Source organism: Rhincodon typus, chromosome 18, assembly GCF_021869965.1.
Source record: "Rhincodon typus isolate 14 chromosome 18, sRhiTyp1.1, whole genome shotgun sequence".
In the NCBI taxonomy this organism is placed as follows: Eukaryota; Metazoa; Chordata; class Chondrichthyes; order Orectolobiformes; family Rhincodontidae; genus Rhincodon; species Rhincodon typus.
The window spans coordinates 32,623,346-32,635,782 of NC_063349.1; the positions used below are offsets into that span (position 1 = coordinate 32,623,346).

At 39.6% G+C, this 12,437-nt stretch overlaps 1 protein-coding gene across 1 annotated transcript in view; it reads right to left on the reverse strand.

The window, feature by feature from the left end:
• cttnbp2 (cortactin binding protein 2) overlaps nucleotides 1-12,437 on the reverse strand; it is a 134,807-nt gene that overhangs the window by 7,145 nt on the left and 115,225 nt on the right. Inside the window, exons 17-22 of the mRNA XM_020525427.2 lie at nucleotides 10,560-10,718; nucleotides 6,622-6,809; nucleotides 4,727-4,905; nucleotides 2,876-3,078; nucleotides 1,218-1,400; nucleotides 350-413 (exon numbers count right to left, since the gene is read on the reverse strand). Coding sequence (XP_020381016.2) covers nucleotides 350-413; nucleotides 1,218-1,400; nucleotides 2,876-3,078; nucleotides 4,727-4,905; nucleotides 6,622-6,809; nucleotides 10,560-10,718 — 976 coding nt within the window. The remainder of the gene's footprint in view (nucleotides 1-349; nucleotides 414-1,217; nucleotides 1,401-2,875; nucleotides 3,079-4,726; nucleotides 4,906-6,621; nucleotides 6,810-10,559; nucleotides 10,719-12,437) is intronic.

Consider the following 12,437-nt stretch of genomic DNA (forward strand, 5'->3'; position numbering starts at 1 on the left):
CAAGCATCTTATCTGTGCTTTAAATGGAGTGCTCTAATTATAGCACTACACTGTGATAATTTATTTTAACCATTCAACATTTATTATAGCTACTGTTTACAAATCGGACACAAAAATGGAACAAAGTTGCTTAAAATTAACATTAATCAACAACTTCTGGAAATTAGAAAATTACGACACGATATTTGGCTTTGGCGTTCACAACTAAGATTCAGTCATAACATGCTACTGGTATGTCTAATATTAGAAAGTAACTAAAATTATATATATGGTTTAACTGTTTCAATGCAACAGATCAGAGCATTATTTTCCTGAGCTTTAGTCAATATCTTCACTGGTAGAAACTTACTGCAATTTCACCTGCGCATTCAACTTGTTGAAGCTTTTCGGCAATTCTGGCATTAGCTGAATACCTACTCAGAGGAGAACAATATATTATGTATACTGCATATTAGAGGCAGAGTACAGTTTAGTTATTTTGCCACTTATACCTTGGATTTCATAAATTCAATTTTCTTTCCGAGACAGGGCAAATATCTTCTGACTTTAGCTACTACTTTCCCTACCTGTCAATTACAGCACACATCGGCTTTCTTGATTTCCAGCACCATGAGTGTAATAACTGTTACCAAAGGTCACACACATTGATCCACTGCAGTTGTTAAATGCAGTTAATTTCCAAACAAAATAAAGCAACACCTTAAGCATTGAAAAGTTAAGGACAATTTAAATACATTGACAAAGTTGCAAAAAAGCACTTGATAGCTTGGAAATGCATTAAAAACTTAAAAGAATTAGAAGGTATTAAATAGGAATCAAAACGTTCACATTTAATCACTTTTGAAAAAATCCACAATGGTAAATAAATGAAGGTTCAGAACATTTGCCTTTGGTTACTTTGAACAACTTACGAATGTCAACCAGAACACCACCAGAACTTCTTGCTCCTTTTCAAACAGTCACTGCCTTTTTTGCAATCACTTCAGGAGACAGATGTGGCCCTGGTTTAATACTTCAACAAAAGCACCAAATTTAATTGCTGTAGCTGATTTTACATTGTTTCCTACAGCAAATATATACTTTTTTAGAAGCTAAAAATAAACAAGTAGTAACATTTACAACATGAAGAACTACAGATTCTAAGACCATGATTCTGATTAATTTTAATTTAATGTTGCTTGAATTTTTATTGTCAATTATATGGTAGTGCACCTTACCCTCTCTTTGCCCATCAAATTTGCTCCAAGATGGAGGCACTGAATGGATAGACTTCTTACGGGGGCCAGTGCTCACTTTTCGCCAGGCATTGCTGTCAATTTTCTTCTTGCTGGTTTTGTAATTGCATATCATTGTTAAAGGAAAACTCCATCCTTGGAATTCTGGTGCATATTGTTCAAACTCTGGAATCAAACATTCTCAATTAACAGATTCAGTTTGTTCAGACAATATTATATATCTGAACAATTAATACAGTGCCTGGTCACTATGTAAGATTTATCATTTCTAATTCTCTTTTTAAAATTTACTTAATTTGGATTATAATTAATCAATTCAAAAGTGTAGATCATTTCTTCTCACTGTTCAAGTATTCTAAACAGCATTGAGAATTTCCTAGCTGAGAAGGGGAGGTAATCTCTCCCTGGCTTTTGTAAACACAAGGGATATGACAGCAGCAACCAGGTCTAACTCACTGGGTGATTAGCTGTTAATGGGGACTGTTCGTGTTTGTAACTGGTGTCACTCGGACACAAGAAAAATCATACTGCTCAGTCACGAGGCTGTTTATCCTCTCCCAGAAGAATATCTTGCAGCCAGTCTGTGACATCCCTAACCCTGGCACCAGGAAGGCAGCATATTGTCCCGAAGTCTCATTTACAGCCACAGAAATGTCCGATTGTTGTCCATTCCCCTAAGGAATTCCCTATCATAGGGCTGACCCTTTCTTCGCCCTGTCCTCCTGTACAGCTGAGCCACTCACGGTGCCTCAAACATGACTGCACATCCTTGAAGCAGTGCTGTAATCACTTTCCAAAACAGAAAACAACTTTGTCAGCAGGACCCCAGGGGACTCCTGCACTACCTGTCTTTTTTGTTGGACTGCCCGGCTGTCATAGAGTCCCTTCCTGCCTCCAGGCCCTAAAGCTGAGCTGTGACCACCTCTCTGAGCGTGCTATCCATGTAACTCTCAACCTCATGGACATGCCAGTGCCTACAGTCATTGTTTAAAAGTAGGAACTCAGGTTTCTGCAGCTGAAAGCACACGTAGACATCCAGGACACCAGTAGGGTCTGTGACTTCCCACCTATTACATGGGTCATGGCATTTGACAAATTCGGTCTGATAAGCAGTTTTAAACTTTGTTCAGATTTTCCTTGGAGCTCATGTTTGCAAAGTTGCGTGCTGAAGGCACTGTAGGCAGAAAGTTACATTCTTCTCTTAAAAATACTTGCAAATACAAAAGTCACTTCATTTTGCACTGTACGAATTTAGCAATGTAAGTATTTCAAGTTAAAGGGTATTATGTTTTCTTTCCTGGAACCATTCCACAGGATCCAGTGTTGTATTCCAGTGTTGTGCCATAACTATAAGGGAGCACTCGATATGCAGGAATTTGGAGGCTGTGAGGGAAAAGCAAGAACAATGACAGAGGGCAGCTTGCTTTGTATTTTAAATGCACATTTAGTGCAGGTTAACTTGCTCAATCTCTCGGGTCTAAAAGTTCACTGCAGTTTCACAGTAATATGACAAATATAATCTCATAATAAAATGGATGTATAATTCAATGTGACTTATATTCTGTATACAATGAATTAAACCAGGTTTTTAAGATTATGTTACAATCAGACTGCATGCAATTTATTGTTCTCCATTTTACCTTGCCTTGAAAGAGAGCAACCATGCAGAACAGCTTTATTGAGCAGGATGCTCAGGGCAGCCTTGACTACAGCCTGTTGCCCCTGATTAAGGATCTTATTTACAGGTTGTCCTTGTCTACAAGGTCTTCTCACTGAGGCTCTGGAAAGTATTGCATCTTCTGCTCTGGGAGCAATGATATTATTCCACAAGTTGGCCATCCACCTGCAAATTCAAGATAATTGAACTTTCAAAATATAAACAATGCATACAAGAACATAAATATAAGAGCAACAATGTTGTGAGAACATCATCACCTCTATGTACCCCTCCAAATCTCTCTCATTCTGAATGCGGACATATTACTGTTCCTTCATCATTGTTGGGTCACCATCCTGCAATTTCCCAACACCACTGTGTAAGCACCACCTTTACAAATAGTTCAAGGAGAAGCCTCGCTGCATATTCCATAGGGTAATTACAATCATCCAATATACGTAGCCGTGTCAGGGACGCCCAGCTCCCAAGAACAAATTTAAAAAATATGTTACACAGAGTATAACCCTCCTGCAGCTAAAATGTTGAAGGCCCCTCAGTAAATGTTGGCCATGAATTTGCACAAGATCTAAAAACAAACTTGGAGATTCATGATACTGGATTACCCATTCTCTTTGCTTCTGAAACACAGTATGTGCTGCCTGCTAATTTAAGTTACTGTAGTCTGTACCCAGAGCAAAGCAATCTGTTGAGTGGCTGTCACCCATACAGAAAGTAGACAATTGTGGAACGTTAGCATGTGTTAAACCTATCCTGCACTTAAAGCCAGCTGGCATTTTATAAAAAGATGCATTTTGGCTGTTTTACATGCTGGAACCTATTCCGCACTTGTTCTATCCTGGGGAAAAAAGAACACAGAACGGCACAACATAAGACCATAAGATATAGGAGCAGAATTAATATCTAGTCTACTGCATTCATTGCTCATAATACGGTCTCCTCTATATTGGGGAAACAAAATGTAGACTGTGTTATTGCTTTGCAGAACATTTATGTTCTGCCTGCAAAAAAGACCCTGACCTTCCAGTTGCCTGTCACTTTAACACACCACCCTGTTCCCTGGCCAACATCTGTGTCTCAGGCTTGCTGTAGTGTTCCAGCAAAGCGCAGCACAAGCTGGAAGAACAATACCTCATTTTCAGCTTGGGGACCCTGCAGCCCTCTGGAGTCAATATCGAGTTCAATAATTTTAGGGCCTAAACTCTCCTATGTCCTAGCCCCCTACCCCACATACCAGGCCTTGTTATCACATAGCCTGCCATTACACACTACTTATTGTTAGCCAACAACAGTCCCCATTAACAGTTAACCACCCTCCTAGCCAGATCGTCATCAACTCCTTTGTCTATCCAACTGCTCTTCTCTCCCTTTTTTGGGCTCTATTCCCATCTATCATTCATTCCTTACCCCCTCTCCCCACACATCATCTACACATAAACCGACATTTTCCTAGCTACCATCAGTAGGAAACAGGGTAAATCCAACTCCTGATTTGCTGTTTAAAAATATTCAGCAGATAAACAGCAGGTGACGTCCCATCAAATGATCGCAGTAACATGCAGTGAATTTAGAATCAAAACAAAAATAACCACCATGGGGTTAGAGTGTTCACATTTATTTTCACTAGTATTAATTTCCACGGGTATCTCACCATGGTGGTTATTTGGTGGCTTCAGTTCAGAAGGGTCACAAACAACTTAACTCGCATCAAAATCCACACGATGGTGCAAAGTTTAATACAGCAACAATTTCAGATTCAAGATATTACACATATCATGATGAAACATGAACTGAACCCACACAGAGAGAAACCTACTTCATTATGGGTTGAACCTGGCCTGGTAAAATTGGACAGGAAAAGAAGTCTCTAGGTCCCATCAATGCCTCAGGCGTTCCTAAGCGAGACAAGTAGGAATTCAGCTGACGCCAGACTCGGCATACCCACTGCACAGCCTTACACGTTGGCTCAGTCGGAGGTGGTAACTGCCCTTGGAACTGTAAAATATTGTCATTATTTTCTTATGAACAACTCAAGAACAACAACGAACAGTACAGGAACAGGCCTTTTAGCTCATCGAGTCTGCACTGAGGCATGACGCCTTCCTAAACTAAAGCCTTCTTCCTTTGAGCGATCTGTACCCTTCTATTCCCTGCCTATTCATGTATCTGTCGAGATGGCTCTTAAAAGTTGCTATTGTATCTGCCTCCACCACCACCTCTGGCAGCACATTCCAAGCACTTACTAATCCTCTGTATAAAAAGAAAAAAACGCTTCTCACATCTCCTTTATATTATCCCCTTTTACCTTAAACCTGCGTCCTCTAGTAATTGACATAAATGCAGAGAAATCGAGATAAACACATTTTTGTTGATTGGAATCTTAACTATCATTTGGTGTATACCAAGAATATAGTTAACCATATTTCACAGTATTTGGATAAGTCTCTTCACCCCCCCTAACTCCATTCCACCATTTCCTGCTAATTTGTTAGCTTTGGTTCTTGGCGTAGGCAGTGAGCAAATGGAATGTGCCAAGTGGGAAATTGTATGGCAGATGGGGAAGGATTTGGAGCCAAGGTCAGCTCAAACCAGTCCAGCTCCCGGATAAAAACAGGCTCCTGGCATCACCTCAGCCTGAAGGAAGCCAGATGTGATTAACGTTCCCACGCTTATTTTGAGTAGTACTAATTTCCATAGGCACAGGTTTGGAACCTCACTCTAAGTTAGCAAGCTCATTTACCACAAAAACATGAGTCAAGCCAGCGCCAGTCTCTGCTTGCAAAAGTGCACAACTTTCTCCACAGTAGGATTTAGGAAAGCTGGCTGACATTCCAATCAGAGTTGGTCAGATCAGTTGTAGTGCACCAAAATCTAACCTGTTTGGTATTCAGAAACTCAGCAGGAACCAGGGATGTATCAGACCGTAATATTGAATATCACATCTTACTTTGGATCAGCAACAGCTATTTATGATTCTGCTGGATCTATCCACATGAACAGAGATTTAGAGAAGATATTTTGTGGACAAGGTTGGATTCCATTTTTAAAACAAAAATTCAGTACAAAACATGGATAGGCTTTACAAGATTGTGCATACAAAAGCAGCTATAACATCTTCTAATGTTTCTGGATAAGGAAATGACTAAAGTTTCACCACTAATTTGCTGCCTTAAATGTATTCAACAAATGAACAGCTATTAACATCCCTTAAAGTTCTCAAGAGGTGACGGTCTAGTGGTATTATCACTGGACTATTAATCCAGAGACCAAGGTAAAGTTCTGGGGATCTGGGTTCCAATCCCAACATGGCAGTTGGTGAAGGTTGAATTGAATTCAATGAAAATCTGGAATTAAGCGTTTAATAATGATTGTCAATTGTTAGAAAAACCCGTCTGGTTCATTAACATCCTTCAGGGAGGGAAACTGCTGTCTTCACTGCCTTGGCCTACATGCGACTCCAGAGCCACAACAATGTCGTTAACTCTTAACTTAGTGACGGGCAATGAATGCTGGCCTCCAGTGATGCCCACAGCCCATGAACAAATAAACAAAAATTGATCTCATCAACACACAGTGGATTTGGAAGCAAAATAAAAATAACCACTGTGGTTCCCTCTTCTGAAAATTTGGAAGTGCAATTATAACTTATATCAATCCCCATTTATACTACAACAAAGCAGCAAAATTTCCTGTCAACCAATGTTCACTTACCTTGTGAATAATTTGTCTTTTGAGGAACCTCTGAAGCAAACCACTGATAGGCTCCACATCCCATCGAAGCTGAACCCATCGAAAATGTTGCTGCACCATCAAGTCTGAACTTTGAAGTCTCATCTTTGCCATTGTCCCTATCAGAAAGCTATTTTTTTGGAAGTAGTAGGTTTCCGAAGTCCCATCAACTGTAAATCAGAAATACAAATAAAATATTGACAAACAGGTAGATTGAAGTCTGTGTGAAAATGGCCATAAAACTGTTGAATGAACCTTAAACATTAGGAATAGGTCTTTCAGTCCCTCTTGCCTGCCTGGCCATTCAACAAAATCGTGGCTGATCTGCCTCAATCTCACTTCCTCCTTCATGCCAGCTCCTCATACCTTAAACTCCTTGATATTTCAAAAATCCATCCACCTCTTCAATATTTTCAGTGATCTAGCCTCAACAATTATCCAGGCTACAGAATTCTCTACCCAATCAGAGGGGGAAAAAACCCCATTGCACCTCAGTTGTAAATGAATACCTCGCTGCATTCTGTAAGTATGCCTCCATGTTTGGCACTTCCCCACCAGTTGGTGAGGGGGGTGGGGGGAGACATCTTCTCAATATCTTAACCCTGTGAAGCCCCCTCAGAATCTTGAGTGTTTTATTAATGACAGGGAATAGTCAATTACACTACTTTATGACCATTATAACACCAAGAGACTCCTGTCTACTTCAGATATTAGCAACACTGAAAAATTAGTGTGTTTTTTTAATTTATTCTTTGTGGGATGTGGGTGTAGCTGAGTGCCCAGCATTTATTGCCTATCCCCAGTTGCCCATGAGAAGGTGGTGGTGAGCTGCCTTCCTGTACCGCTACAGTCCACCTGTGAGTTGACCCACAATGCCATTAGAGAGGGAATTCCAGGATTTTGACCCAGTGACAGTGAAGGAACGGCAATATATTTCCAAGTCAGGATGGTGAGTGACTTGGAGGGGAAATTGAAGGTGGTGGTGTTCCTATACCTCTGCTGCCTTTGTCCTTCTAGACGGAAGTGGTTGTGGGTTTGGAAGGTGCTGTCTGAGGACCTTTGGAGAACTTCTGCAGTGCATCTTGTAGATAGTGCACACTGCTGCTACTGAGCATCAGTGGTGCAGGGAGTGGGTGCTTATGGAAAGTAAAGGAAATTATTTAACGTCATCTCATCAGAAATCAAAGACTTACAACTTGGTTCAAAAGGAACAATAAAGTATCCAAAATTAGATTGCAGCTTTGTTTCCTTTCATCAATAAATGCTTTCAAAAAGGTAATGGTGTGTTTCCTTACTTTCATTAGGCTTTCATTCCCATTCTCATACGTATCTGAAGCACAAGGCTTCCATCAGTTGTATTATTCATTTGTCAACATGAAATAAAATATATAAGGTTTATTGCTCCCAATTCTATCTCTCTCTATTCGTACATCCCTTTCCATTGTCATACCACAACTGGAGCATGAAGCAATCTGACAGGCAGAATGAACAGAACTCACTCAGAAATTAAGGCAGAGGCTAGATTGATGCTAGTTTTATGAAAGCAGATATGCAAACAGTAGAAATCTTTTTAATGCTAAAAGCACATAACAGTGAAACTTAAATTATTTACAATTTCAGTTATTTCACAAATGTATAGAGGACAAAGTACAAAACAAGATTACATATTTGGTTATTCGTATTCTTCTCTTCTTGAAGGAAAATACTACTTTTCGTCTTTTGAACTATCCTCATCAACAAACCCATAGCTGCAACCTAGCAATACTGCATTTTTGTCTTTGAAATCTAATTAACTGCCAATTTCTATCATCAGAAGGGGATAGGAAAAAGATCAAAAGTTGATCCAACTCCCCCCACACCCATGAATGGTACATCACTCATGCCCCACATACCTACTTAAATAAATCATACAAATTGTTTTTACTTTCTTGGAGTAAATCACAAATACACAAAAATAAATAGTCTCAAAATCTAACACACAAATTGTGTCAGAATAATCCCATACTTTGCAGGAATGTTTAATCAGAACGTATGCCTTTGTAGCAGGGACTGCACTAATAACTAACGATCTGCAAATATCTGGCTTAATAAGATACAATAAACTCACTTGAAAATGACAGTACATCTAATAAAAGCGTCCCAGCACAGGGACTTGATTTATTTTTCAATTTGGTATGAGAATGTTCATCAGGCAGTAGATTAAGTACAGGCAATTTTCTGAAATTGATCTCTGACAAAAGCATGGCAACTGTTGAGTCTGTTTGATCGTACTTGAGGATGATGATGAACACTAAGTTCTCTTTTCATTCTTTCTTGCAATGGAACCTTCTTCAAAAAAAACTCCGCACTTATGTAAAATCCTTTCTTGGAGGTTTGCATTTTAAAATTTTACAACTTTAGGATCGCAAGTATAACTTAAAAAGCAACTGCACACAGCCTTGTAGTTTTTTCAAATTTTTGTGATATTTAACAAGAATCTTGGGAGAAAAGCTCATCATAAGCATCTATGTAAGCTCACTAACAGTCCAAAAAAATGTTTTAATCATATTTAGAGGTGTTATTGAAATGGATCCTTTAAATCGTGCTATGATTGGTGAACAGATGTTTTAAGTGCTTTTCATAAACAAGAACAGCATTGCACACAAAAAAGATAAACATGGTGACACGCTCACATAATTTTCATTAACTCAATTGTGTCTATTATTGTGCCAAAGAAAGGTCAGCTCCGTTCACTGCAGAGATATGACACACAGAAAAGAAAACACATGAGCCCTGTTTAAGCTCCAGTTGGTTTGTTGATGACTATTGTCATTGGAAGTTGAACCCTAACGACCACGTGACACCTCTGACATGCAGATGAAGCCATTTATTAAGTAAAAGCTAACTTCAGATCTGGTGTTATCCTCAACTTAACACCATTCCTCATACTTGTGGATTGGAAAGCAGGGCATTAGAATTTGTTTGCGAAATTATAAATTGAGAAAGTGAGTGGTCCCTTTAACAGATGATGTGCTTTTCCTAAGCTTGGACATTAAAATAAAAATGTTTGCGAGCAGCAGCAGGCACAGTAAGTTCCTGAAATTGAAACATTCTTATCAAAAGGCTGTATGGTTAGCAACCCAGGCCATAGTCTTGTTTTGTTATTAAGGCAACCAGTTTGAATATCAGCCAGTTAACTTTAACCAGGCACTTAGTGACTAAAAACCAATTAAATTTAAATCTGATGGTTTTGACAACCTAGGACCAATCTTATTGTAAGAAATTGATAGGTTATTGAGGGTATAAAAGAAGAAGGTATTTGAAAATCAGTGAGAGAACTGCCATCTGTTAGAGTTAACAACCAGCAACCCTAAAGAGATAATAACCGGCTCTCACAAAACCATCATTTTACTAAAGGTACAGAGGCACTCTTAGCTAATAATCCTGACATAAGAATTTGACAGAGAAAGGCGTTCCTGACTGAAGAACAGCAGAGAAGGCACAGAACATTCTGGAAAATGTAACTTGGTTGTAATTTCGAGAGACTGAATTTTAAGCTCTTTTGTTATTAATTTGTTTTCCATAAGTGTGACTTGTATTTATTGGAATAGCAAATCATTAGAATTTAGTTTTATTAGTGAACATTTAGTAGTTAAGGGGGATTGTTTGGTTTGTTAGTAGTTCTGTTAATTTGTTCACTGCTAGGGGTAGATAAATAAATTGTTACTTCTTGAATATAAAGTGACTGTCAGGAGTTCATTTCATTTAACCTCCCCTTTATAACAGATTGGGAGGGGAGAGGTAGGTTGCACCACTTTTCACACTTCCTTTAACAGATTATGAGGCGAGGTGAGCTTTTCTAGGTGTTTCAGTTTCAGTTTCAGTTTCAGTTATCAGAGGCGGGGGTGGGGGGGTGTTGACAACTTCTTCATAACACTTACCATGCTGGAAAGTAAAAGGATTTTCTGCACCCCGGTTTTCTAGTGCATCCAATAGCTCTCCCAAAAATTCTGACAGTGAAGTAGCTGTCTCCAGGTTTTCTATCAGGACAACAGTAGCCTTCTGAGTAACAGTACACTGCCTCAAAGGAACCAAGATACCTAGAAGATGATAACAGTAGTGTTCAAAGACTAGCAATGTGCTTCGGTGTTTACATCATAAAAGGGTTGCACTTAGTGAATGAAGCTGTTATAAATGTCAGTACACCACTCCCAAATGTATGCAATTGATTACAAACAAATTATTATTAACACAATAGGATATAAATGACCAGATCCAGGTGGGTGCTCAATTATGTGATAGATCCACGGAAATTAAATCAAGGACAAAGATGTGAAGGCACAAGATTAAAGCAATGAAAAAGGAGGATGGAAGGCATGCCTTGCAGTAACTATGAAGGGGACTAATCAAGTTCTGGTAGTCACACACCAGAACATTCAGCAAGAAAGTAATACGGCAATTCAAATCACGGTGTGATCTGTATTTCACTGTTTAATTTGTAATTAGGTATTGAAAAATAAGTATGAATCAGTAAGAATATTTGGTTCATTTAAGTTCATCAATGAGGAAAGTAGAGAGAAGTGACTGAGGAGGATTCTGGGAGAAGTTAGCTCGCTCTCCATAACTGAGAAGGGGATCGCTGGCGACCCAGTACTCAACAGGAAGAACAGCATCCAATTATAGGGTCATTTTGGAGAGGGGCTGGGAGGTCAAAGTGCTGCTGTTGAGGCTTCACTGAGGAAGGCAAACAGCATTAAAGTAAGGTAACGTCTTTTCTTTTAATCCAGTAATTACTAGATAGATAGTAATAGCAGTTAGTGGAGTGGTATGCTCCTCCTGTGAGATGTGGGAGATTAGGAAGAAGTCAAATGTCCCTGACAACTAAGTCTGCCGGGTGAGGCAGTGGCATAATGGGGGAGATGGCCTCTCAGAGGAAAGCAAAAGCTGCAAGTAGATCAGTGGCACTGTTGTACAGCAGCCAGGGTCAAAGTGCAGACAAGCTGTAACGATAGGGGACTCTCTAGTCAGGAGCACAGATAGGCATTTCTGTGGCTGCAAGTGAGGTGTCAGGATAGTGTGCTGCCCCTCTGGTGCCAGGGTCAAGGATTTATCTGAGCAAGCACAGGACATTCTGAAAGGGGAGAGTAAGCAGCCAGAGATCTTGGTCCATAATGGAACTAACGACATAGGCAGGAAAAGAGATCAGGTCCTACAAAGGGAATTTAAGGAGTTAGGCAGCAAGTTGAAAAGCAGGACCTCTAGGGTTATGATTCCTGTGCCAATACTATATCCCAACATTGACTTGGACTCCTTTAGTGCCAGGGAATTGGATGAGCATAATTTATTAGGTGCATCCAGGAGGGTATCTTGAAACAATACTTAGATAGTCCAACCAGGGAAGGGACCGCATTGGACCTTGTACAGAGATTAAGTCTGGGCAGATGATCGAAGTTTCAGTGGGAGAATATTTTGGGAAAAGTGATCATAATTCTCTAAGTTTTAAGATCGTTATGGATAAGAATAAGACTGTCCTTGGTTCAAAGGGCTAAATTGAGGTCAGGTTAATTACAACAGCATTAGGCAGGAACTGGAGAAATTAAAAACCGAAAGAACTGCGGATGCTGTAAATCAGGAACAAAAACAAAGTTGCTGGAAAAGCTCAGCAGGTCTGGCAGCATCTGTGGAGGAGAAAACAGAGTTAACGTTTCGGGTCCAGTGACCCTTCCTCAGAACTGGAGAAATTAGTTTGGGAAAGGCTATTTGAGGGTAAATCCACATCTGACACATCTTATAAAGGTCAGCTGATCAGAGTTCAGGAC